This window comes from Musca autumnalis, unplaced genomic scaffold (assembly GCF_047663935.1).
Source record: "Musca autumnalis isolate F117 unplaced genomic scaffold, ASM4766393v1 scaffold_2, whole genome shotgun sequence".
In the NCBI taxonomy this organism is placed as follows: domain Eukaryota; kingdom Metazoa; phylum Arthropoda; class Insecta; order Diptera; family Muscidae; genus Musca; species Musca autumnalis.
Window position 1 is genome coordinate 108,790,478 of NW_027411755.1, and position 26,711 is coordinate 108,817,188.

General features: G+C 36.0%; 1 protein-coding gene across 12 annotated transcripts in view; it reads right to left on the minus strand.

Annotated features, from left to right (window-relative positions):
* Positions 1 to 26,711, minus strand: part of LOC141394445 (pseudouridylate synthase RPUSD2-like) — a 196,246-nt gene that overhangs the window by 8,825 nt on the left and 160,710 nt on the right. For all 12 annotated transcript variants that reach the window (XM_073968785.1, XM_073968777.1, XM_073968782.1 and 9 more), the window contains 5 exons: positions 24,630 to 24,717; positions 22,943 to 23,163; positions 20,364 to 20,554; positions 19,875 to 20,090; positions 19,608 to 19,816 (listed from right to left, as the gene is read on the minus strand). In XM_073968785.1, coding sequence (XP_073824886.1) covers positions 19,608 to 19,816; positions 19,875 to 20,090; positions 20,364 to 20,554; positions 22,943 to 23,163; positions 24,630 to 24,717 — 925 coding nt within the window. The remainder of the gene's footprint in view (positions 1 to 19,607; positions 19,817 to 19,874; positions 20,091 to 20,363; positions 20,555 to 22,942; positions 23,164 to 24,629; positions 24,718 to 26,711) is intronic.

A 26,711-nucleotide genomic window follows, 5' to 3' on the forward strand; every position in this document is an offset into this window, starting at 1 on the left:
GGTACTGATGGTGTTGTTAATGACACTGCTTTGTTTGAATCAAACCCCCAAACCACTTCGAATTGGTTGCGTGTCCAGGGGCGTAGAAAAAGGATGTGAAAGTAATATATAAGGAAAATAATATCTTAACTGACTTGGAAGTTGTTGCTTCCTACTTTCCTACTTTTATTGAACGCAATGCTAATGTTGAAAAAAGCCATTTGGAGTGTTACAAGTTGGTAAAAAAAGATGCTGTGCTGTGTAATGATCTTAAGAAGGTGAATTTCAAAGTTGGTGTTTCTTCGTGCTATTTTGATAACATAGCAAATCCTAAATTGTGGCCTACAGATATCAAAATTAGTCCCTTTGTAAATTTTCAAAGGAAATTAGCACAACCAGTGCAATATTCATTAACGAAGAGCACGGCTTAAAAATCTACTATCAAAATGTGTCTGGTATTCGTACGAAAGCTAAAAATGTCTTGGATTTTTCCAACCAATTGGATTATGACGTCATTGCTATTGTTGAAACATGGCTTAATGCTGACTTTTTTGATGCAGAGTTTTTTAATCTAAATACGTACGCAGTCTACAGAAAAGATAGAAATATTTCAAGAACCGGGTGCTCTAGAGGTGGTGTCGCACAGTGTTGCCGCGTGGACAAAAATCAAAAAATGTGATGTTAACTTTTACATATGTTTATGTTTTTTTCTTACATTAAACACATCCGATACAAGGTATCTGAAAGAATTTTGTCGATATGTGCATCCATAATGAAGTTATAGCTCTTTAAATATGAAAAATATTTCCCAGGTAATCTAAGGCGATAATCATATGAAAATAAGGCGACATTTAAAATAACATTTTCTGAAAAATTTGATGAGTGGGCTATAAATATAACGTTTTAGTACAAAAAGTTGACATTAACTGCACATGGGCAATGTACCGTTATCAAGAAATCAATATTTAAATTTGATAAAAAAATCAAAATTCTTAATATTTAATAGAGCAGATCTTTTGATTGCCACCTATTGCCACCTTGGCTCCTGTTTTCCGTTAATTGGACATATCTTCCAAATCAAAATGTGTAAAAACATTCTGCCCATCCTTGCAACCTTCTGAGATATATCGGTTCAGATTTTATATAGCCCCCATATATATCTTTTCCCAATTTTGCTACAACTCGTTCAATTTTGATCGAATAGCCTTCAAATTTAGTATGTGTTATTTTCTTAGGCTCCTGAGTAGTTTCACCGGTTTTAGCAAAAATCGGTTCAGATTTGGATATAGCCCCTATACATATATATCTTTCCCCGATTTTGCTTTAATTCGCTCAATTTTTGATGAATAGCCTTCAAATTTAACATGTAATATTTTCTTAGGCCCCTGAGTAGCTACACCGATTTTCACAAAAATCGGTTCAGATTTGGATATAGCCCCCATATATATCTTTCCCCGATTTTGCTATAACTCGGTCAATTTTGATCGAATAGCCTTCAAATTTAATATATAATATTTTCTTAGGCCCCAGAGTAGCTCCACCGATTTTCAAAGAAATCGGTTCAGATTTGGATATAGCCCCCATATATATCTTTCCCCGATTTTGCTATAACTCCGTCAATTTTAATCGAATAGCCAAATTTGATATGTGATATTTTCTTAGGTCCCTGAATAGGTTCACCGATTTTCATAAAAATCGGTTCAGATTTGGCTATTCGATCAAAATTTACGAGTTATAGGAAAATCGGGGAAAGATATATACGGGGGCTATATCCAAATCTGAACCGAATTTTGTGAAAATCGGTAGAGCTACTCAGGGGCCTAAGAAAATATTACACATTAAATTTGAAGGCTATTCGATCAAAATTGACCGAGTTATAGCAAAATCGGAGAAAGATATATATGTGGGGGCTATATCCAAATCTGAACCGATATGGACCAAAGTTGAAATTTTTCATTCCTATGCCCTTACAAGTACTTGTGCAAAAATTCATCAACCTAGGTCAACTCCTTCTATTTTTGTCCACTTTTGTATGGAAGCGGCAACACTGTGTGTCGTGCTTATCGCCGTTAGAACCAAGTATAAATCGTATTTGCGTTCAATTAACGATGATGTTGGATCATTGGATCAACTGGCTGTTTGCATTGGTGGTTCAAATCTAAGTAATTTGCTTCGTTTATCATACATTCCGCCAAATAGTTATGAATCTATTTATACTACACATATAGATAATATAGTATCTTTGAAAGGAGCTATTGGATCAAATGTTTGTCTTTGTGTTATGGGAGATTTCAACCTTTCTACCATCTGTTGGTCTAAATTTGATGATAATGACTTCTTAACCCCTACGAATGTCAATAGGAGCTATGAAATTTACTGTATTATTACTCTGTTGAGTCTAAGTCTTGTTCAAATTAATCACTTGTCTTATAAATTGCTTCGGTTTCTAGATCTTATTTTTTATTTCTGATGAATATAAATTTGAAGTTTATGAATGTTTATTTCCAATATCTCCTTCCAATGCACATCATTTACCTACTATCCTCGAAATTAATAGTTTTCAATATTTAAATGCCTCATTGCCGAATTGTGTTGCTTTGGATTTTAATGCCTGTAATTTTAATGTGCTAAATTCAATTATAGGCTCTTTGGATTGGGCGTCAATATTTAGAGATAAAAGTACTATGTCCTGCTTTGATGTTTTCGTAGATAGAATTTCAGACATTCTTAAAGCCAATGTTCCTCTTAAGAGAATCAAACAATATAAACATCCATGGTATACTAGAGGCCTCAAGAAATTGAAAAATATAAGAAATAAATTTCATAGAAGGTTCATAGCAAATGGTATTCTGCAAGATGAAGTCAAATATAAGCACTATCAAAGAGAATTTAATTTTTTGAATAAATTCCTTTATAAGCAATTCATTCTAGCCAAGGAAAGTGATATTAAAAGCTTTTGGTCCTTTGTCAACTCTAAAAAAAATCTTCGCATATTCCTTCCAGGATGATTTATAATAACAGAGTGTCGCAGTCTAATTTTGATGTTGTCAATATGTTCGCAAACTTGTTTCAATGTAACTTTGAACAGCCATCCGTGTGCCGTTTGCCAAATTTAAACTCTCCATTCGCTATTAATCTGGGAAGTATGCTAATTTCAAACAAAGATGTAAATGAAGCCATTCTTAAAATTAAAAACAGTTCCAAAGTTGACGCTGACGGCCTTTGTGCGTTCTTTCTTAAGAATTGCTCTTCATCTCTGGCTCCTATTAAACTTTTATTTTTAACCTTTCATTAAAAGAAGACGTGTTTATCGAAAGGTGGAAAGTTGCATATATTACGCCTGTCTTCAAAGGAGGTAAAAAGATGATGTTACGTTTTATAGGCCTATTGCTAAATTGTCAGTTGTCTCTAAAGTAGTTGAGCACATTATCCGCAATAAACTATTTTTCATTTGCGACCCTTTTATTTCTCGCCATCAGCATGGTTTTTATTCAGGTAGATCAACTACAACCAATATAATTCTATTTACTGAATATTGCTTGTCTGTATTTGAATGTGGTTTTCAGGTTGAAGCCATTTATACAGATTTGAAAAAAGCTTTTGACAAAGTATCCATTTTATTAGCCAAATTGTTGAAATTGGGTTTCCACTCTAATTTCCTTAGTTCGATTGGTTCTTACCTACATAACCGTATATACAAACATCTGGTGTTCCTCGGGGCAGCATACTGGGACCACTATTATTCAATTTATTCATAAATGATATATCATCCTGTTTTTCCAAATGCAAATATCTTCTACTAGCAAATGCCCGCTACTTCGTATGCGGAAAGGAAAAAAATATATAAACAATATTTAATACGGGAATGGTGAATACTGGAGATTCTGTTGTACTAAGACCTATTTTATTACCAATATTTTTTCGATTGTAGTCAGATTTTACAAAACAAAAAAAAAAAAAAAAAAAAAAAAATTGCCGTATCGCATCCCTACACAACTACCATATTTTTTATATCGAATTTCCAAAACTACGTACCATATTGCAAATTTTAGATTGGACTCCTGGTTTTAATCCTTCACTAACACAGCATTCCCTTCCAGTACGAATTTCCAAACACTAAACTTTATTTCACCCCTTCACAACAACAATCCCGCACATTTACAATGCAAGGTTCTAGCTTTAGCGGTTTCGCCCAGAGCCCGAATAGGTCCGGCATTCCAAATGGTCATAAATATCCACGTTTTCGTATATCCCCATATAACGGTACCTCTCGACTTAGTGTATTTTAAAAGAAGAACAAATCTATATTGTCCAATTATCTTTAAATTTGGACATTGAATACTCAGGATATAGAAGTTTAATTTAAAAAAAAGCTCCAATTCAATCCACGTTTATTAGAAGAGATATTTTGAAGATTTAGAGTATTTTGAAGATCTTCGGCACATTTTCCAACTGAAATTCGGAATTTGTGGCATGAAAGGTTAGAAAAACTTTTTTACAAAAAATTTTACTTAATGTGCACGGGTATGTCCACCGTATATAACGGAAATTTTTTTGGAGGCATTTCAATTTAGGTTTTTTTATTATCAGGGGGTAAATAACTTCTATTTAACAAAATTGTCGCATTGGATCACGTTTTCAAGTTAACATACCAAAGCGGTCAGAACAAAAACATTTTTGAAAAGATACTTCACGTTTGACTACTTAATTTCAGTCCACTATTTAGAAACGCCTTGGCGTTAATATCAAATCAATGGAACAATATTCAGTACAATTTTTCAAACTCAGAACTTTGTCTCTAATTTTAGAGTGATCTTCATAACAAATATTTTTCCATTTCGAATTTTTTGTACAAATAGCATATTTCCAAATTATATAATCCCAGCTTTGTTCCTACACCCAACACCAAATTTATTACCTTCACTGTTTACACAATGCCAAAATGGTTTTGGTACCAACATGTTACCCAACTTTTCGTACACATAGGTAAACGTTTCAAAAATTACTTCCTTATATTCAACTTATATCCTAACCCCAATTCACTTTTCCAACTTTATCCGTTCCTCTGAAACCCATTATAGTACTATTTAGTACTTTTTGTATAAATAAGTACGAATTTTCAAAACCTCCTCCCTACCTCCACTCTAAACACCAATTGCTAATCTAATACCGAATTTCAAAATTCCAGTTCTACCCTTTACAAAATCACAAATTGTGAAAAATTCTATACCATATAGCAAATACCAAAAGGTACCAAATTTTGTACCATTTAGCACTTTTCGTACACGAATTTCCAAAATGTACTTTCATATCTCAGCTCTATCCGTTCACCTAAACCCAATTTATAGCCAATGTAGTTCCATTTAGCACTTTTCTATAAGTACGAATTTCCAAAACTACCTCAATCCTGCACTCCAACAGTAATCTGTTTACGCAAATACAAATTGTGCTTCGTGCACATTAGTACGATTTTCTAAAGCTACCTCCATATCTCAATTCTATATTCCAACAACAATCTTAATTCCAAATTTCAGGATTCCAGCTCTTCAAATCCAAATCCAAATCATACTAAACTCACTACCATTTAGGACTTTTCGACCTTTGGTACTTCTTTCTTACTCTTCATCAGTGACCCCCATTCCAAATTTCAGGATTCCGGCCCTATTCGTTAACCCATATCCAAATTGTACTATATTTATTACTATTTAGTACTTTTCCTATACTTTTAATTCGAATTTCCAAAAACCTTTCTTTTTACTCTCCATCAGTGACCTTAATTCCAAATTTCAGGATTCCAGCTCTATTCGTTCACCCAAACCCAAATTGTACTAAATTTAGTACCATTTATTACTTATCGTACACTTATAGTTCGAATTCCAAAAACTTTCATTTTTACTCTTCATCCGTGATCCTCATTCCAAATTTCAGGATTCCAGCTCTATCCGTTCAACCAAATCCAAATTGTACTAAATTTAGTACCATTTAGTACTTTTCGTGCATTTATAGTTCGAATTTCTAAAAACCTTTCTTTGTTACTCTCCATCAGTGACCCTCATTACAAATTTCAGGATTCCAGCTCAATCCGTTCACCCAAATCCAAATTGTACTAAATTTAGTACCATTAAGAACTTTTCGTGCACTTGTAGTTCGAATTTCCAAAAACCTTTCTTTGTTACTCTCCACCAGTGACACTAATTTCAAATTTCAGGATTCCAACTCTATCCGTTCACCCAAATCCAAATTGTACTAAATTTAGTACCATTTAGTTCTTTTCGTACCCTTATAAAACCTTTACAAAAACCTTACATTGTTACTCTTCATCTGTGACCCTCATTCCAAATGTCTGTATTCCAGCTCAGTCCGTTCACCCAAATCAAAATTGTACTAAATTTAGTACCATTTAGTACTTTTGGTACCCTTATAGTTCGAATTTCCAAAAACCTTTCATTGTTACTCTTATCAGTGACCCTCATTCCAAATGTTTGTATTCCAGTTCTATCCGTTCACCCAAATCCAAATTGTACTAAATTTTGTACCATTTTGTACTTTTCGTGCACTTTTAGTTCGAATTTCTAAAAACTTTTCTTTGTTACTCTATATCAGTGACCCTCATTACAAATTTCAGGATTCCAGCTAAATCCGTTCATCCAAATTTAAATTGTACTAAATTTAGTACCATTTAGAACTTTTCGTGCACTTATAGTTCGAATTTCCAAAAACCTTTCATTGTTACTCTTCATCAGTGACCCTCATTCCAAATGTTTGTTTTTTACAAACATTTTTTCAGGGCTCTGAGGAAGTCTTGGTTTTTTAACATTTAAATTTTGTACCATTTAGTACTATTCGTGCACTTATAGTTCGAATTTCCAAAAACCTTTCCTTAATTCCAAATTTCAGGATTCCAGCTCTATTCGTTTACCCAAACCCAAATTGTACTAAATTTAGTACCATTTAGTACTTTTCGTACACTTATAGTTCGAATTCCAAAAACTTTCATTTTTACTCTTCATTAGTGATCCTCATTCCAAATTTCAGCATTCCAGCTCTATCCGTTCACCCACATCCAAATTGTACTAAATTAAGTACCATTTAGTACTTTTCGTGCACTTTTAGTTCGAATTTCTAAAAACCTTTCTTTGTTACTCTATATCAGTGACCCTCATTACAAATTTCAGGATTCCTGCTAAATCCGTTCACCCAAATTTAAATTGTACTAAATTTAGTACCATTTATAACTTTTCGTGCACTTATAGTTCGAATTTCCAAAAACCTTTCATTGTTACTCTTCATCGGTGACACTCATTCCAAATGTCTGTATTCCAGCTCAATCCGTTCACCCAAATCAAAATTGTACTAAATTTAGTACCATTTAGTACTTTTCGTACCCTTATAGTTCGAATTTCCAAAAACCTTTCATTGTTACTCGTCATCAGTGACCCTCATTCCAAATGTTTGTTTTTTACAAACATTTTTTCAGGGCTCTGAGGAAGTCTTGGTTTTTTAACATTTTTTTTCACGGCTAGCAAGTATTTTTTCAAGGCTCCCAAGAAGTCCTGGTTTTTTACAAATATTTTTCAAGGCTCCCAAGAAGGTGTGGATTTTTACAAATATTTTTTCAAGGCTCCAAGTAGGCGTTGATTTTTTATAAATATTTTTAAGGCTCCCAAGAAGGCGTGGAGTTTGTACAAATATTTTCAAGGCTCCCAAGAAGGCGTGGAGTTTGTACAAATATTTTTTAAATTGTATTAAATTTAGTACCATTTAGAACTTTTCGTGCACTTATAGTTCGAATTTCCAAAAACCTTTCATTGTTACTCTTCATCAGTGACCCTCATTCCAAATGTCTGTATTCCAGCTCAATCCGTTCACCCAAATCAAAATTGTACTAAATTTAGTACCATTTAGTACTTTTCGTACCCTTATAGTTCGAATTTCCAAAAACCTTTCATTGTTACTCTTCATCAGTGACCCTCATTCCAAATGTTTGTATTCCAGCTCTATCCGTTCACCCAAATCCAAATTGTACTAAATTTTGTACCATTTAGTACAATTCGTGCACTTATAGTTCGAATTTCCAAAAACCTTTCTTTGTTACTCTCCACAATTGACCCTAATTTCAAATTTTAGGATTCCAGCTCTATCCGTTCACACAAATCCAAATTGTACTAAATTTAGTACTTTTCGTACACATAAGTAAGAATTTCCAAAATCACCCTCATGTCTCAATCCTACACTTCAACAGTAATCTTAATTCCAAATTTCAGCATTCCAGCTCTATCCGTTCACCCAAAATCCAAATTGTACTAAATTTAGTACCATTTAGTAATTGTCGTACACAAAAGTACGATTTTCCAAAACCACCCTCATTTCTCAATCCTACACTTTAAAAGTAATCTTAATTCCAAATTTCAGGATTCCAGCTCTATTCGTTAACCCATATCCAAATTGTACTATATTTATTACTATTTAGTACTTTTAATTCGAATTTCCAAAAACCTTTCTTTTTACTCTCCATCAGTGACCTTAATTCCAAATTTCAGGATTCCAGCTCTATTCGTTCACCCAAACCCAAATTGTACAAAATTTAGTACCATTTATTACTTATCGTACACTAATAGTTCGAATTCCAAAAACTTTCATTTTTACTCTTCATCCGTGATCCTCATTCCAAATTTCAGGATTCCAGCTCTATCCGTTCAACCAAATCCAAATTGTACTAAATTTAGTACCATTTAGTACTTTTCGTGCATTTATAGTTCGAATTTCTAAAAACCTTTCTTTGTTACTCTCCATCAGTGACCCTCATTACAAATTTCAGGATTCCAGCTCAATCCGTTCACCCAAATACAAATTGTACTAAATTTAGTACCATTAAGAACTTTTCGTGCACTTGTAGTTCGAATTTCCAAAAACCTTTCTTTGTTACTCTCCACCATTGACACTAATTTCAAATTTCAGGATTCCAACTCTATCCGTTCACCCAAATCCAAATTGTACTAAATTTAGTACCATTTAGTTCTTTTCGTACCCTTATAAAACCTTTACAAAAACCTTACATTGTTACTCTTCATCTGTGACCCTCATTCCAAATGTCTGTATTCCAGCTCAGTCCGTTCACCCAAATCAAAATTGTACTAAATTTAGTACCATTTAGTACTTTTGGTACCCTTATAGTTCGAATTTCCAAAAACCTTTCATTGTTACTCTTCATCAGTGACCCTCATTCCAAATGTTTGTATTCCAGTTCTATCCGTTCACCCAAATCCAAATTGTACTAAATTTTGTACCATTTTGTACTTTTCGTGCACTTTTAGTTCGAATTTCTAAAAACTTTTCTTTGTTACTCTATATCAGTGACCCTCATTACAAATTTCAGGATTCCAGCTAAATCCGTTCACCCAAATTTAAATTGTACTAAATTTAGTACCATTTAGAACTTTTCGTGCACTTATAGTTCGAATTTCCAAAAACCTTTCATTGTTACTCTTCATCAGTGACACTCATTCCAAATGTCTGTATTCCAGCTCAATCCGTTCACCCAAATCAAAATTGTACTAAATTTAGTACCATTTAGTACTTTTCGTACCCTTATAGTTCGAATTTCCAAAAACCTTTCATTGTTACTCGTCATCAGTGACCCTCATTCCAAATGTTTGTTTTTTACAAACATTTTTTCAGGGCTCTGAGGAAGTCTTGGTTTTTTAACATTTTTTTTCACGGCTAGCAAGTATTTTTTCAAGGCTCCCAAGAAGTCCTGGTTTTTTACAAATATTTTTCAAGGCTCCCAAGAAGGTGTGGATTTTTACAAATATTTTTTCAAGGCTCCAAGTAGGCGTTGATTTTTTATAAATATTTTTAAGGCTCCCAAGAAGGCGTGGAGTTTGTACAAATATTTTCAAGGCTCCCAAGAAGGCGTGGAGTTTGTACAAATATTTTTTAAATTGTATTAAATTTAGTACGATTTAGAACTTTTCGTGCACTTATAGTTCGAATTTCCAAAAACCTTTCATTGTTACTCTTCATCAGTGACCCTCATTCCAAATGTCTGTATTCCAGCTCAATCCGTTCACCCAAATCAAAATTGTACTAAATTTAGTACCATTTAGTACTTTTCGTACCCTTATAGTTCGAATTTCCAAAAACCTTTCATTGTTACTCTTCATCAGTGACCCTCATTCCAAATGTCTGTATTCCAGCTCAATCCGTTCACCCAAATCAAAATTGTACTAAATTTAGTACCATTTAGTACTTTTCGTACCCTTATAGTTCGAATTTCCAAAAACCTTACATTGTTACTCTTCATCTGTGACCCTCATTCCAATGTCTGTATTCCAGCTCAGTCCGTTCACCCAAATCAAAATTGTACTAAATTTAGTACCATTTAGTACTTTTGGTACCCTTATAGTTCGAATTTCCAAAAACCTTTCATTGTTACTCTTATCAGTGACCCTCATTCCAAATGTTTGTATTCCAGTTCTATCCGTTCACCCAAATCCAAATTGTACTAAATTTTGTACCATTTTGTACTTTTCGTGCACTTTTAGTTCGAATTTCTAAAAACTTTTCTTTGTTACTCTATATCAGTGACCCTCATTACAAATTTCAGGATTCCAGCTAAATCCGTTCATCCAAATTTAAATTGTACTAAATTTAGTACCATTTAGAACTTTTCGTGCACTTATAGTTCGAATTTCCAAAAACCTTTCATTGTTACTCTTCATCAGTGACCCTCATTCCAAATGTTTGTTTTTTACAAACATTTTTTCAGGGCTCTGAGGAAGTCTTGGTTTTTTAACATTTAAATTTTGTACCATTTAGTACTATTCGTGCACTTATAGTTCGAATTTCCAAAAACCTTTCCTTAATTCCAAATTTCAGGATTCCAGCTCTATTCGTTTACCCAAACCCAAATTGTACTAAATTTAGTACCATTTAGTACTTTTCGTACACTTATAGTTCGAATTCCAAAAACTTTCATTTTTACTCTTCATTAGTGATCCTCATTCCAAATTTCAGCATTCCAGCTCTATGCGTTCACCCACATCCAAATTGTACTAAATTAAGTACCATTTAGTACTTTTCGTGCACTTTTAGTTCGAATTTCTAAAAACCTTTCTTTGTTACTCTATATCAGTGACCCTCATTACAAATTTCAGGATTCCTGCTAAATCCGTTCACCCAAATTTAAATTGTACTAAATTTAGTACCATTTATAACTTTTCGTGCACTTATAGTTCGAATTTCCAAAAACCTTTCATTGTTACTCTTCATCAGTGACACTCATTCCAAATGTCTGTATTCCAGCTCAATCCGTTCACCCAAATCAAAATTGTACTAAATTTAGTACCATTTAGTACTTTTCGTACCCTTATAGTTCGAATTTCCAAAAACCTTTCATTGTTACTCGTCATCAGTGACCCTCATTCCAAATGTTTGTTTTTTACAAACATTTTTTCAGGGCTCTGAGGAAGTCTTGGTTTTTTAACATTTTTTTTCACGGCTAGCAAGTATTTTTTCAAGGCTCCCAAGAAGTCCTGGTTTTTTACAAATATTTTTCAAGGCTCCCAAGAAGGTGTGGATTTTTACAAATATTTTTTCAAGGCTCCAAGTAGGCGTTGATTTTTTATAAATATTTTTAAGGCTCCCAAGAAGGCGTGGAGTTTGTACAAATATTTTCAAGGCTCCCAAGAAGGCGTGGAGTTTGTACAAATATTTTTTAAATTGTATTAAATTTAGTACCATTTAGAACTTTTCGTGCACTTATAGTTCGAATTTCCAAAAACCTTTCATTGTTACTCTTCATCAGTGACCCTCATTCCAAATGTCTGTATTCCAGCTCAATCCGTTCACCCAAATCAAAATTGTACTAAATTTAGTACCATTTAGTACTTTTCGTACCCTTATAGTTCGAATTTCCAAAAACCTTTCATTGTTACTCTTCATCAGTGACCCTCATTCCAAATGTTTGTATTCCAGCTCTATCCGTTCACCCAAATCCAAATTGTACTAAATTTTGTACCATTTAGTACAATTCGTGCACTTATAGTTCGAATTTCCAAAAACCTTTCTTTGTTACTCTCCACAATTGACCCTAATTTCAAATTTTAGGATTCCAGCTCTATCCGTTCACACAAATCCAAATTGTACTAAATTTAGTACTTTTCGTACACATAAGTAAGAATTTTCAAAATCACCCTCATGTCTCAATCCTACACTTCAACAGTAATCTTAATTCCAAATTTCAGCATTCCAGCTCTATCCGTTCACCCAAAATCCAAATTGTACTAAATTTAGTACCATTTAGTAATTGTCGTACACAAAAGTACGATTTTCCAAAACCACCCTCATTTCTCAATCCTACACTTTAAAAGTAATCTTAATTCCAAATTTCAGGATTCCAGCTCCATCCGTTCACCCAAATCCAAATTGTACTAAATTTAGTACCATTTAGTAATTTTCGTACACATAAGTACGAATTTCCAAAATCACCCTCATGTCTAACTCCTACACTTCAACAGTAATCTTAATTCCAAATTTCAGAATTCCAGCTCTATCCGTTCACCCAAATATAATTTGTACTAAATTTAGTATCATTTAGTACTTTTCGTACACATTAGTACGATTTTCCAAAACCATTTAATTACATCAACTCCACTTCCCAACCTTGATTTCCATACCAAATTCCATGATTCTAGCTATATCCGTTCAAAATATACAATTGGTACTAAATTTTGTAAGTTTTAGTACTTTTCGTACACTTAGAGTTCGAATTTCCATAAACCCTTTGGTACATCTTTCTAGATCTCCATCAGTTACACTCGTTCCAAATTTCAGAATTCTAGCTCTTACCGTTTGCCTAATACAAAGGGTACCATATTTAGTACCTTTTAGTACTTTTCGTACACTTCTGGGTCGAATTTCCAAAAACCCAGCCTTATCTCACCCCTACACACCAACAGCAACCTACACCCAAAATTTCAACTTTCTAGCTTCAGCGGTTTCGTCTGGGCGGTGATGAATCAGTCAGTCAGTCAGTGAATACCTCACCTCACTGCTCTTTTATATATATATAGATATGCTGATGATTTAAAAATATTTCATAAAGTTGAGTCTTTTTATGATGTGGTAGACATTCAGAAAGACTTAGACAATGTTGTGAAGTGGTGTTGTGAGAATAAACTTACTATAAATTTCTCAAAATGTGCCCAAGTATCTTTTTTCTGATTGCGTAATCCTATTTTATCCACTTTCAAAATTGGACATATTGAGCTTAATAAATTAACATATGTTCGTGATCTTGGTGTCTTATTTGATTATTCCCTGACTTTAATTCCACATATGAACCACATCATTCCAGCGGCGTATAAAGCCTTAGCTTTTATTAAACGTAATTGCGTTTGAAACGGATCAACTTTAAAATACCATGAACTATTTTATTTTTACTTTATTTCATATGTTTACTTTTCACTGAATTCCACTTATGTACATATTTTATTTATCATAGTCTAAACACCTACGTCTTCTTTTCGCATTTACATATTAAGAATACAACCCTGATTTAAATATTAGAATTTAACAGCTAAAAATACAACCATGTACATATTTTGTAAACATTACTATTAATTTACATCTTTGATCCTACTACCTTTTGCATACAACCAATACTAAAAACAAAACGATCCTAAATTTCTATAAAGTCACTCTAACTTGTTTAGCCAACATTGAAAGTTTATAATCTACCACGCTTGCCCAAGTTGATGGATATAGATTCATAAGCTGGAAATAAACACTAAACAAAGAGTAAAAGTATTCATTCAAAAGAAATCTTGTGTTGTTCTTTCGTATGAAGCCATATCAGCTCCGCTCACAAGCTGCTTTATTGACGCACCAACGTGGAGCACAACAACAAGCTGCTTTATTGATGCACCAACGTGGAGCACAACAACAAGCTGCTTTACGTTGAATTTTCTGATCCTAACACTGTTAAGGCTGTTTATATGGCATTTGTTAGGTCAAAGGTTGAATATGCGTCTATAATATGGGATCCCTATTGTATTACCCATATTGCTCGTATTTAGCGGATACAAAGGCGTTTTACTCGTTTTGCTCTTAAGCCATTATTTTCTTTAGATCCTCCATCATACAAATCTAGATGTTTGTTATTGGGTTTGCAGAGCCGGAGGCAAATTCAGTCTGCTTTATTTATTTATGACATAATAAATAATAATGTTAATTCGCCGGATCTATTGGCTTTGGTACCATTTTGTGTGCCATCGAGAACTTTAAGATTTACAGATCTTTTTAATATTGCTTACCATCGTACTAATTATGCTCGCAATGGGCACTTGACTAGGACGTTTTTGAATTTAAATCAAATAAATATAAATTTCCAAAAAGAATTGAAGCCATGTATTGAGTTTAGCACGTCAAAGGACAACTTTAAAGCAAGTATTTTTTATGCTTTTCCATTTTCATAATATTTATAATATTTTTAAGAAACTGTGAATTGTAATCTTAGTCAGTAAGGAACTGAATTCCATTGACTATAATAATAAATAAATAAATTAAAGAAGAAATCCTGACGAATTTTGTCACCAAAACATGAAAGAAAGAACCGAAAGAAATGTAATTGCCAGGAGGTCACAGGCATATGCCAAATCCTCCCGCAATTGCGGCAAGCTCCACGTGTCTGGATGGGAGCACTTCATGTTCAGACAGTGTTTCAGAAACCTCTAGAGGCCCTATGCTCCTCAAGGAGTTAAGCAGAAACAAAGAAGATGTTTTGTTTACTTTAAGACAACATAATACATATTGGAAAATTCCATTACTTATCCTATATAAACGTTCATTAATATCAGAAGGTTACCGTCATATATATATATATATATATATATATATATATATATATATATATATATATATATATCAATTATCCGCCTTTGATTTCATATCAAAATTTATTGAGCTAGTGAATGGGATTTGTATTTTTTATATATCCTTTTGTTTTATTTTAGTATGTTACATTAATAAGATTTTAACACTAAAAACTACATTCTCGGGAGTAAGGGTTTAATCAACGCAAAACCTAGTGCTCTACAGACTCCCTGCTCGTCCACGAAGGCGAGTAAGGACAACGCGGAAACAAGTATTTTCCAGACTCCAAGCTCGTCTGTGAAGGCGAGTAAGGACAATACAGGACCTAGCGTTCTGCAGAATCCCTGCTCGTCCACGAAGGGGAGTAATGACAACGCAAAGCCTATTGCTCTGCAGACTCCTTGCTCGTCAAATCCGAAGCAGGATGGCATCGATGCTCGACGGATTGTCCCGGGTGAGATCCGCCTGGCGATCATAGACAGGGCTGACCCCAATGGGCGTAACAGTGACTGTCATTGGTTGCTAGTAGAGGGTCGTCTTCGGGACATCCTAATCTCGGGCGTGTTTGACCAGACCAATGTGCGGCTTGGCCAGTCTGCTCTTTGCAAGGGAGTATATCGCTGGCTGAGCAGATTGGTAGCACTACGTTTTGCTCGGTCAATGAGGACGCCCCTACCAGAATTAGAGGAGCGTGTCACAGTTCGCCAGACATAACCATCGTGTCATCTGGTCTGACAAATTACGTCACCTGGCAACCCGTAATTTCCCTTGGATCAGACCATCTCCCCATAATTGTCTCCATCAGCAGACCATCCGATTTCATCACCTCTGAATGCCGCACATTCATCAATCATGGAAAAGCTGATTGGCCGATTTTAAGAGAGTTCACTAATCACCGCTTCAGAGAATTGCCCAATCCTTCTGATGTTCGGGTAGCGGAAAGGACGTTCCGAGACATCATCAATGCTGCAGCCGCTCGCCATATACCTGCTGGTCGAATACCCGAAGTAAGACCAAATTTCCCAGCAGAGGCGACGGGATTAGCAAATGAGCGTGAAGAGTTTCGTCGAACCAACCCCGACGACCCCAGAGTCAGGGAGCTGACACTGGAAGTTAACAGGCTGGTCGGCGAACATAAGCGGAACAAGTGGTTAAATTATCTGAAGAGTTGCAACATTGGAGCCGGTATAAGTAAATTGTGGGCAACGGTTAAGTCACTTTCGAACCCCGGAAGGAGGGATGGCAGGACCTCAGTCACGTTTGGCGACGTTACGTTGACTGACCCGAGGAGGTGTGCAAGTTACTTCAATCGACAGTTTGTCGATCACCCCGAGAGTGAGAGGGCGAAGAGAAGAGTGTTACGTCGCATTAGATCTCTTCCTGCCGAGGATGAACCACCACAGTTTAAAATGGATGATGTTGCGAATGCCATCAGGAACGCTAAATCATCCAAAGCGTTGGGCCCTGACGGAATTTCCATGGTAATGTTGAAACAGCTGGATGAGCCGGGAGTGGATAATCTCACTAAAGTTCTCAACCTGTCGCTAGCCATCCTTATTGTTCCCGAAGTCTGGAAAATGGGCAAGGTGGTCCCGCTACTGAAGCCAGGCAAGGATGCCAGCAAAGGTGGATCGTACAGGCCGATTACGCTTTCCTTCCCAACATTAGAAATAGCTATCAAGTTGCCGACCATCAGCATGGATTCCGTAAGCAGCACAGCACGACAACAGCGCTGCACGCCATCTCCAGATATATTTGTCGAGAACTCAACCAGGAGCGGCCGTGTGATAGAACAGTGATGGTGGCGCTTGACTTATCAAAAGCCTCTAATACTGTCAAGAACTCCACGCTATTCGAGGACATCGAGCAGACAACCCTCCGGCCAAGTCTGAAACGTTGGATTATCAACTATATGTGTGGTCGCCAGTCGTATGTGTAATTCAGGAACAAGAAATCCAAGCCCCGTAGAGTGAAACAGGGAGTTCCCCAAGGAGGGGTGATATCTCCCGAACTGTTTAACCTCCACCTTTCCTGTATTTCGCCTCCTCCAGACGGCATTGAGATCGTAACGTACCTACCCTGATGACATCTGTGAGAGACTGAACTCCTATTTAACCGATCTTACCACCTTTTTCCACGCGAGGAATATGCTGATATCCGCCACTAAATCGACGACCTCTCCGTTCACCACATGGACGGCGCAGTATAAAATAGAGTAGAATATCAGGGTCGATGGTAGCAGAATTCCGACCACAAACTGCCCCAAAATTTTAGGTGTCACATTCGACACCACTTTCACGTCGTCCTCGCAAGCCACAGCTATCTGCGATAAACTGAAATGTAGGAACAAGGTTGTCAAGTCCCTAGCCGGCAGCACTTGGGGTGCAGATAAAGAAACCTCGTATAAAGCGGTAGGTCGGTCGGTGGTAATCTATGCGGCGCCAGTTTGGTCCCCAAATTTATGTGACATGCAGTGGGATAAGATTCAAATTTGTCAGAACGCCGCCCTGAGAACAGCAATAGGGTACCTCCTCAAATCTACAGTGGACCATTTACATGAGGAGGCAACGATTCTTCCAGTACGGCAACATAATGCATTATTTGCTCGGGTGTTACCGTGAAAGCCATCCCAATCACCATCTGCTGGCCACCGATACACCCAGACATATCAGGAAGGGTATTCATGCTCTAGGGACGGAGGTCCAGCAACATAGGAGAGAACCTCTAGATCAACAGGCATATAAGGCAGGTTATAGTGTGAATACAGTCATCGGAGTACATCCCCCATCTATCGCAGCTGAAGAGCGTCAGCTGCCACGACAATCCAGAGTAGTTTTGGCTCAATTATGCTCGGGATATTGCAGTCGCCTAAATTCCTATTGGGCTGGAATTGATCGCACCGTGCAAGATTCAACTGCCCCGCCAAACCTGCTCATCTAAATCCAGTGGATCTGTGGTTACATCCCATCGAAGTAGCCACTTTCCTGGAACTGGAGATAGAAGCAGAGCCAGAACAGGAGAACGAACATACAAACATAATAATAAAACACAGTTACAACAGCAACAACAAAAGAACCGCGACATTGCTGATTACCGGATCGATTAAAAGCACTCCTCAAGCTGCTTTAAACGTCATCCTGGATTTCCAACCTTTGGATATCCTAATCCAGTTTCTGGCGGCGAGAACTGATTTTCGACTCCGGGAGTCAGGGTGGCGTGGTTCACACTTTGGACACTCGAATGTCTTAAAACTAATTGATAGCCGACTTCAAGTCTGACTCCTTAACCGTCATCTTCCCAAGCAGGGACTGAGTGCATATCTCCTCTGGACGGTCTGGCAATATACACGGACGGGTCCAAGATGGAAGTCTACTGCGAGAATCCACTAATTAAAAACTCATACAAGCTCAACGATAATTTTAGGGGAAGATTCTTGCGCTCAGGAAAGCAGCTGAATTGGGGAAAGGGCTTGAAGGCAGTCTTACTCATCTTCCCAAGCAGGGACTGAGTGCATATCTTCTCTGGACGGTCTGGCAATATACACGGACGGGTCCAAGATGGAAGTCTACTGCGAGAATCCACTAATTAAAAACTCATACAAGCTCAACGATAATTTTAGGGGAAGATTCTTGCGCTCAGGAAAGCAGCTGAATTGGGGAAAGGGCTTGAGGCAGTCTTACTGGACCGGTGAGTATATATGTCGATAGTCAGGCGGCCCTCAAGGCTCTTAAGTCATGGATCATAAATTCAAGAGTTATTCTTGATTGCAGGAAAGCTCTGCAGGATATACACGATATCGTAAAGCTATGTTGGGTTTCGGGTCACAGCAACATTATGGGAAACGAGGTAGCAGATGAACTAGCTCGGAACCTGGTTGTAGGGACTCTCGTCGAAGAATGACGTCCCTCCCCTCACTTGATAAGTTAGAGGTGAAAATCGTGGTGGGACTTATAAAAGGCCACTGCAGAGTGAGATCTCTAACTTCAAAATGTGATGACAGCGGCATTGACTACTGCAGACTATGTGAAGATGCGGGGGAGATAGAGACTGTCGAACATCTGCTTTGTAGGTGCCCCTTGTTGCAAACAAGGAGATACCGAACAATGGGTAGATATGAGATAGACACTCTGACCTTTCTGTCTAACATAGATCCCATTGTTCTATTCAACTTTGCCAGACATCTGTCTTGGTTTGCCAAAGGTCCTTAACAATTAAATACTAATCAGACTTCTTCTATTTTCCAGCACAATATCATATATACCTCGGCATCAAACCTCTCATATTTACATCTTCATCCTATCTGCACTGCACCATCAACTCATCATCTCCTGTACTTCACCATCATCTCTACCCTATCATCCTCATCTCACTATACCGCATCAACATCCTCACATCTTTAAATCTTCAACTACAAACTACAGCGGATGAACACAATGGACCAACGGTCTCCGAGTGAAGCAGTCACCTATACTACTAGATGGCTGCGCATCCTTAAAACTAACCTAATCTAAGGGTTTAATCACATTATAATCAATTAATTATTGCTCTTCTCTATAAATATAAAAGAACATGGTGCTGTACACACTCCTATGGCTTATCGTTTACTAACTGTGGACAATATTATAGTTTCAACGAATCAATCTCCAGCTCGATGAAAACTATTTAAAAGGATAAATATATTCTAATACGTACATTATAAAAGTGGAGTACAATTAAAGTGTTTAAATTAAAATGTGAGATTTAAAAGATCTTACCTTAACATGAGTATTTGATAAAATTGCTTCAGTTTCAGTTCTGTCATCAGATTGCGTAATTTCTTCAAGTTTATTGGAGGAATTGTCCACTGTTATACAACAATTTTGTGCATTCTCTGGACTCATGTCCACTGTACTCGGACTATTTGGAAATACAGGCGATGTTTCACGCGAGACAGCATTGTCCTCTTCACATAATGAGTGGTTGGCTAACAAATTTTTTTATTCATTAGTTATTAAATACATTAATAGTATACCTATACATACTAATGGGCAAAGAATCTGTTTCGCAGTCAGTTTTATGTGGCTTGAAGAAGGACATGTCCGAGTCGCCATCAATTCCCAGCCAGTTTTCGGCATTATGAATATTTATTAAATCACGAACCAATTCTTCGTCGGTTTTGCCTCCAATATCACCTCCACGGCCCTTAAGTGGTCCAAAAACTTCATGATTGTACAATGGATCGTTGGCAACGGGGTATCCTGTGAGAAAGAAGAAATGAATTGTTTGCACTATATGTTTAAACTAAACAGTCTTAGATGTTGATATATATTGTCTTTATCGTGTAAAATAGCATACGTTAAAGCTAACAATACTTCTAAGAGAAATTAATAAAAAAAAAAATAAAACTCTTTAATTAGTTTATAAATCAGTGATAAAAGCACTGAACATGAAAAGGCGTTAATTATTTGGGCACACTTTAATAAAATACATTCATATGGACATACATATCTACATATTGAATTTTTACTTACCAAGGTACTGTAAATGGACCCGAATCTGATGCATTCTTCCAGTTAAAGGTTTACATAATACTACACTCGTTTTCCCGTCATATGATAATTTTTGAAATGTTGTTTTACATTCCTTTCCTTTAGGTGACACTTTGCAGACCCCGATTTTATAACTGACGACTTCAATGGGCTCATTGCATTCGATTACACCCCTGAAAACGAAATTGAAGTTGAATAAGAACGTCATAATAAAAATAAACTCAAAATTTGGAGGCTTGAGTCAGTTTTTTGGCAACCCTTTGGGATAGAACTTTAAAATTCAGAAAATACCTTTGCAAATGCATGTTATGTGCATGAAATAGGATATGATGTCAAAACCTTGTTGTAACTCATTATAAAATTACTTATTTGAGTTGGGTTATATAGGAAAAACTATTTATCACACATCGAGCACATTTCTAAAATTAGTTTGTATTTTTTCATGAAAAGCAGGGTTTACACTAGTTGCTTAAACAACTCCCTCTCTCCATGTTTAGAAAGGAGAAGAGAGCAATTTGTATATTTCCTTCGTATTCCTTTTTTATACCAGAAAAATGTTAATAATAGGTACGAATATATTCAATCCATCAACACTAGCTTCTGTTATTGAATGCTACATTTATATGTAAGTTATTGAGAAAAAGCAAATGGATATACAACTCGTCGTTTACTTGGTTTACTAGTACCGCTTAGAACTAGTTCTGGACTACTTAAATTGTGACAAAGGGAATTTTCATTGCTAGCGGGTTGCTATGATAACTTATAAGGATAAGAAATAAAGAGTAATATTAAAATTACGATCAATCAAAAAATATGAAAATTAAAAATCCTGTTTTTCGCGGATTAGTTAAAATCAGTTGGTGTATATAGGCATAAAGCGAATCAATCTCTTTCAGTGTCTATGTATATTTTGATGTTTCACTCAGCGGCCACAGTGTGCCGTCAGTTGCATCATACTCGCACAATGCAAAAAAACTTAATAATATGCATACGAATTTTGTGTGCATAGGATTTCAGTAACCTCCTTGAAAATACGTCAATATACACATATGTCAAACACATTCGTCAAGAACCGCGGATGTGCCTCCACATTCTATTTTATGAAAAACACCCATATTACTGGCGTATCGCTATGCATTTAAGAAAAAAAAGAGTCCAAGAGAAAAGTGTTTAATATATTTTTACAGATTTTTCTGTTCTTCAAGGTGGCAATATCCACCGATTTAGTTAAAATGAGACTAAAACCCATAAAACCCGTTATATGCAAGAGTATTTTGTATACATTGGGAACTCACTGTACCAAAATTACGCCAATCAGATTGTAAAATGTGGCTAATGAAAAACACCTTAAATCGGGAGGTACGGTTATATGGGAGCTATATCAAAACATGAAACCAGAGACATTTTCAGTAGTTTTTTTTTCTGTTAAGTTATATATACTGTTGTTTTGTCAATTTCTTAAATGAGGTCTTCGGACTTGGAATTGGAAAGAATAAATAAATATTAAATTAAATAATATTTTATGGTCGATAATGTGTGATTTTTCCTACAACACTTCATTTTATAGACATGCATTCAAATTATATAGAATTGTTTAACAGTTCGAGATTTATAAAACCTTAAAACTTAGCTTCAAGCATTGCAAAACATTTTTAAACTCGTTAGTTTTTTGGTTTCATTTGACCTTTTTTATTTAATTTTAAAATAATAAAAGATTTTTAAACTCTCCCATATATTCTTACCCCAATGGGCATTGTAGATTTGCTATATTATCGCATAATTCATACCAAAACAGACACTAAAAAAGTAGAAGAAGATGATTTTTGATTGATGATTACAAAATTTAGATTTTGTATCCGAAATGTGCCAACTAGTACTCACATATGAACACTGAAATTAGTAATAGCCTAGACAGACGGTAGTCTTAATTTGCATTAACAGCCTTAATTCAAATTAATTTGAACATTATCCCCATTCTTAATGCACAAAATCAAAGGAAATTTAAACTGAATTTAGCAATTTCAATATGGCAATGCTGTTGAAAATCATTTGTCTTTTGTCAAATTTCCATGTTTAAGAAAATAAAAAGGGAAAGCAAATCAGAAATTTTCGCGTTTCTTCAAAATAAGTAGTGGTCTTTCGGGAGTAGAATAGCAGCTAATCGTTTTTCACGCCTTCTAACAAATCTCTTTTTCAAATTTTTATTTTCACAAAAAATGTCACCATACCAATTCTATCGAAAATTATATCTTCCTCAAATGTTTTTTAAAGTTTTGCAATATTTTTATAATATTAAAAAGACTCAAAGATATCGCGAATAAATTAAATTTATTTTTGCTTCATCGTGGTGAAAAGATCAAAGGTAGAAAGTGTATTTGTTTCGCATATTTTGGCGAACTTTTGTAAAGCTTTATGAAATGGTCTGCTGGGTACAAACAAACAACACAAACAGCTGTTTCATAAATGCAGATACTATCGTCTGTCATGGTGAAAAATTAATTCAAATTAGGACGTTTTTAATGCAAATTAACTCTGCCGTCTGTCTAGGGTATAATACTCACTCTGGGAAGTTCCCTTCTACTCGGCAGACATATTCCTTTTGTACTTGTCTATTACGTATTTGATGCTCCAATTGGCGAGCCTTTTTCGGACTTCTACCAAATAAAAGGAGGCCCGATGTTAAACGATCTAGGCGGTGTATTGTTCGTAGATTTTTCAGATTATATTCTTTGGCCAAAATAAAGACAACCGTGTTGTGACGATACCTTCCGCATGGATGTACCTACACAAATAATAAAAAATATTTGTTTGTTTACACTGTGCGACACGAAAAAAATGAACCACATTCTGACACCGCAGCGTGATAGAAGACGAAAAATAAGAAGACACGTGTCTCGCCGTTTTTCCCTGTTACTTCGAATTTCACGGTTATGGGCCCCCAAAGACCTGAGGCCTTGATGTCAAAAAGGACCATTTTGTCAGGCTCATATCTTCTAAACCGCTAAGAATTTTGGTTTACTCGTGAAGGCAAAGTTGTAGCTCTCATCTTAAGGAATAATAATTGTGAAGACATAAAATCCATTCAACCTTATCTTCAAGGCCAAAATCGTTAAGGTCAAGTTTCCGTTATAATTTTTTCTCAGATTTTGGCCTACAGATATCAAACCGATCAAAATTGAATCAAACAACCAACTACAAAAATGTACCATAGATCTCAATAAACAATTTTCTAGAACGTACGAATCCTGTAGAAATGCTTCTTAAAGGTCAAAATAGCAAAACAAATGCAATTTTTAGTTTATTTTTTCGGTTTCTGCTCCATAGAAATTAAACCATTCAAAATTCAAGAAAACATTCAATCACAATAATGTAGCGAATATATCAGTATACAGCTTTGTGGAACATCAGAGCTTTCTTTGAACTGTTCTTAAAGGTCAAAATAGCAAAAAACTTTAGAAAATATTCAATTTTTCTACTTTTTTTGAACGGTTCGGTATCTTTGATCAGAATCGGAGAAAAAAGTATAAAAATCGAACATTTTCTAAAGTTTTTTTTTTTTTTTGCTATTTTGAACTTTAAGAACAGTTCGTAGTGGGCTCTGATGTTCCACAAAGTTGTATACTGATATATTCGCTACATTATTGTGGTTGAATGTTTTCTTGAATTTTGAATGGTTTAATTTCTATCGAGCAGAAACCCAAAAAAGAAAATAAAAATTGCATTTGTTTTGCTATTTTGACCTTTAAGAACCATTTCTACAGGGTTCGTATGTTCTAGAAAGTTGTTTATTGAGATCTAAGGTAGATTTTTGTAGTTGGTTGTTTGATTCAGGTTTGATCGGTTTGATATCTGTAGGCCAAAATCTGAGAAAAATTATAACGGAAACTTGACCTTAACGATTTTGACCTTGAAGATAAGGTTCAATGGATTTTATGTCTTCACAATTATTATTCTTTAAGATGAGAGCTACAACTTTGCCTCCACGAGTAAAACGAAATTCTTAGCGGTTTTGAAGATATGAGCTTGACAAAATGGTCCTTTTTGGCATCAAGGCCTCAGGTTGTTGGGGGTTTATAACAGCGAAATTCGAAGTAACAGGGAAAAACGCCGACGCGTGTCTTCTTATTTTTCGTCTTCCATTACGCTGCGGTGTCAGAATGTGGTTAATTTTCCATGACACAAAAAATTACACACAGTGTTATTAAATATTGTTAATATTATAATACCGAATATTATTAATGTACTTACAGGTATGGATGCAGGCTTATTCACAACGACAATATCTTCATCCATGTGGACTATGGTAATGGGTTCACTTGTTACTGGTACTTCATGTCTGTAAAACATACAAATTTTACAGCAATATTTAAAAGTTAGTTCGTGTGTTCAGAATAAATATATTCTATAATATACATTGTCGCGTCATTATTGTACTTTTAACGGAAAAATCACTTACAAGATATTTTTCTTATAAGTAGACATCGGATTTATGCATATTTTTGAAATTTCAACCAATTGTAACTATGTTATTATGCAGAATTATGTCGTTCCAATTATAGAAATTGGATGTCGTATTGAAAATAATCAATAATACGTAAAAAGCTCCAGCTTCTATTGTTTAATAAACGAATTATTTGCATTATAATTATATAGGGGATGGAAGATACCAAGGAACGGTCCTGACCGGTTTTAACATGGCAAAGCCCAGGATTTATCTTGGTCCCTCTTTCATCTCAAGTGGACACTGACCTCCCCGTGGTGTCACCTGGGGAACTGCCTTTAACACCCGTTAAAGGTAGTGAGCTAACATGTGCCGCGCGTTCACCCATAAGAACGTTAAAAACTTGGGTTTGGGCGTCGGGTTAGTAACCCTCCCCTAGAAAAAAACAGCCTACTATGAAAAAACGAAAGAAAAGAAAAACAAACCCCTCTAAAGTTGACGAACCCCGCAAACGTTTTAAGGACCATGATCTGCGAATCTGCACCTGGAATGTTCGCACTCTTTATAGAGAAGGTGCAGTCTTCGCATTGGCAGATGTACTTGGAAAGTACAAAGCCGATATTACTGCCATACAGGAAATACGATGGACTGGGAAAGATGTCACAACAACACCTAAAGGTGACGCACTGTATTATAGCTGCCATGACACAAAGCATGAGTTTGGTTGCGGTTTTGTAGTTGGTCGGAGGTTAAAACATCTGGTCTCCAGCTTCACCCCAGTGAATGAAAGACTTGCTACAATTCGATTTAAAGCAAAATTCTTCAACATCAGCTTTATCTGCGCTCATGCCCCAACCGAAGACAAGGACGAACAGACCAAAGATATATTCTACGAGAGCTTAGAAGAAACATATGACCGTTGTCCTGCCCATGACATTAAAATTGTTCTAGGCGATTTTAATGCCAAAATTGGAAAGGAGAATATCTTTGGACAAACAGTTGGGAAATTCAGTCTACATAGTGAAACATCAGACAATGGAATGAGGCTGATAGACTTCGCAGCGGCAAAAAACATGGTAGTTAGCAGTACCAGATTTAAGCATCTCGATATTCATAAGGGCACTTGGCTGTCTCCAGACCAAAGAACAATAAATCAAATTGATCACGTTGTGATAGATGGAAGACATTCATCGAGCGTGTTGGATGTACGATCGTTCCGAGGAGCAAACATAGATTCGGACCATTACCTCGTTGCAGCAAAGGTACGTACCCGTCTAAACGTTGCAAATAAAGCACGGACAGACACAACACGAAAGTTGGACATCGCCAAGCTGCAAACACAACAGATAGCCACAGCATATTCCACTCAACTGACCCAATTGCTTAATGATAGCGCTTCTCGTCCCGATAACATATCAGCACAATGGCAAAATATTGCCCACTCCATGCAAACAGCCGCAAAATCAGTACTTGGATACCAGAGACCTCCACCAAAGAATCCGTGGTATGACCAGGAGTGCCGTGCTGCTACCGAAGAAAAAAATGCGGCATATAGGGCTACTTTACAATCTGTAGCAACGCGTAGCGCACGAGAGAGGTATCGGGAGAAAAGGAGAGAGGAGAAACGTCTTTTCCGCAGGAAAAAGAGAGAAATGGAAAAGAGGGAGTGTGAACAAATGGAGATATACAGGAGACAGAACGAAGTCCGAAAATTCTACCAAAGAGTGAAGCATCAAACTGATGGCTTTGGTACAGGAATATCGTCCTGTAGAGATCAACAAGGTAATTTGGTAACTGATACAGATAGTGTGCTCAGGATATGGAAAGAACATTTTTCCAAACTGTTGGTATCCGATAGCAGTGAAGACGGCGAAGATACCACAGATCCA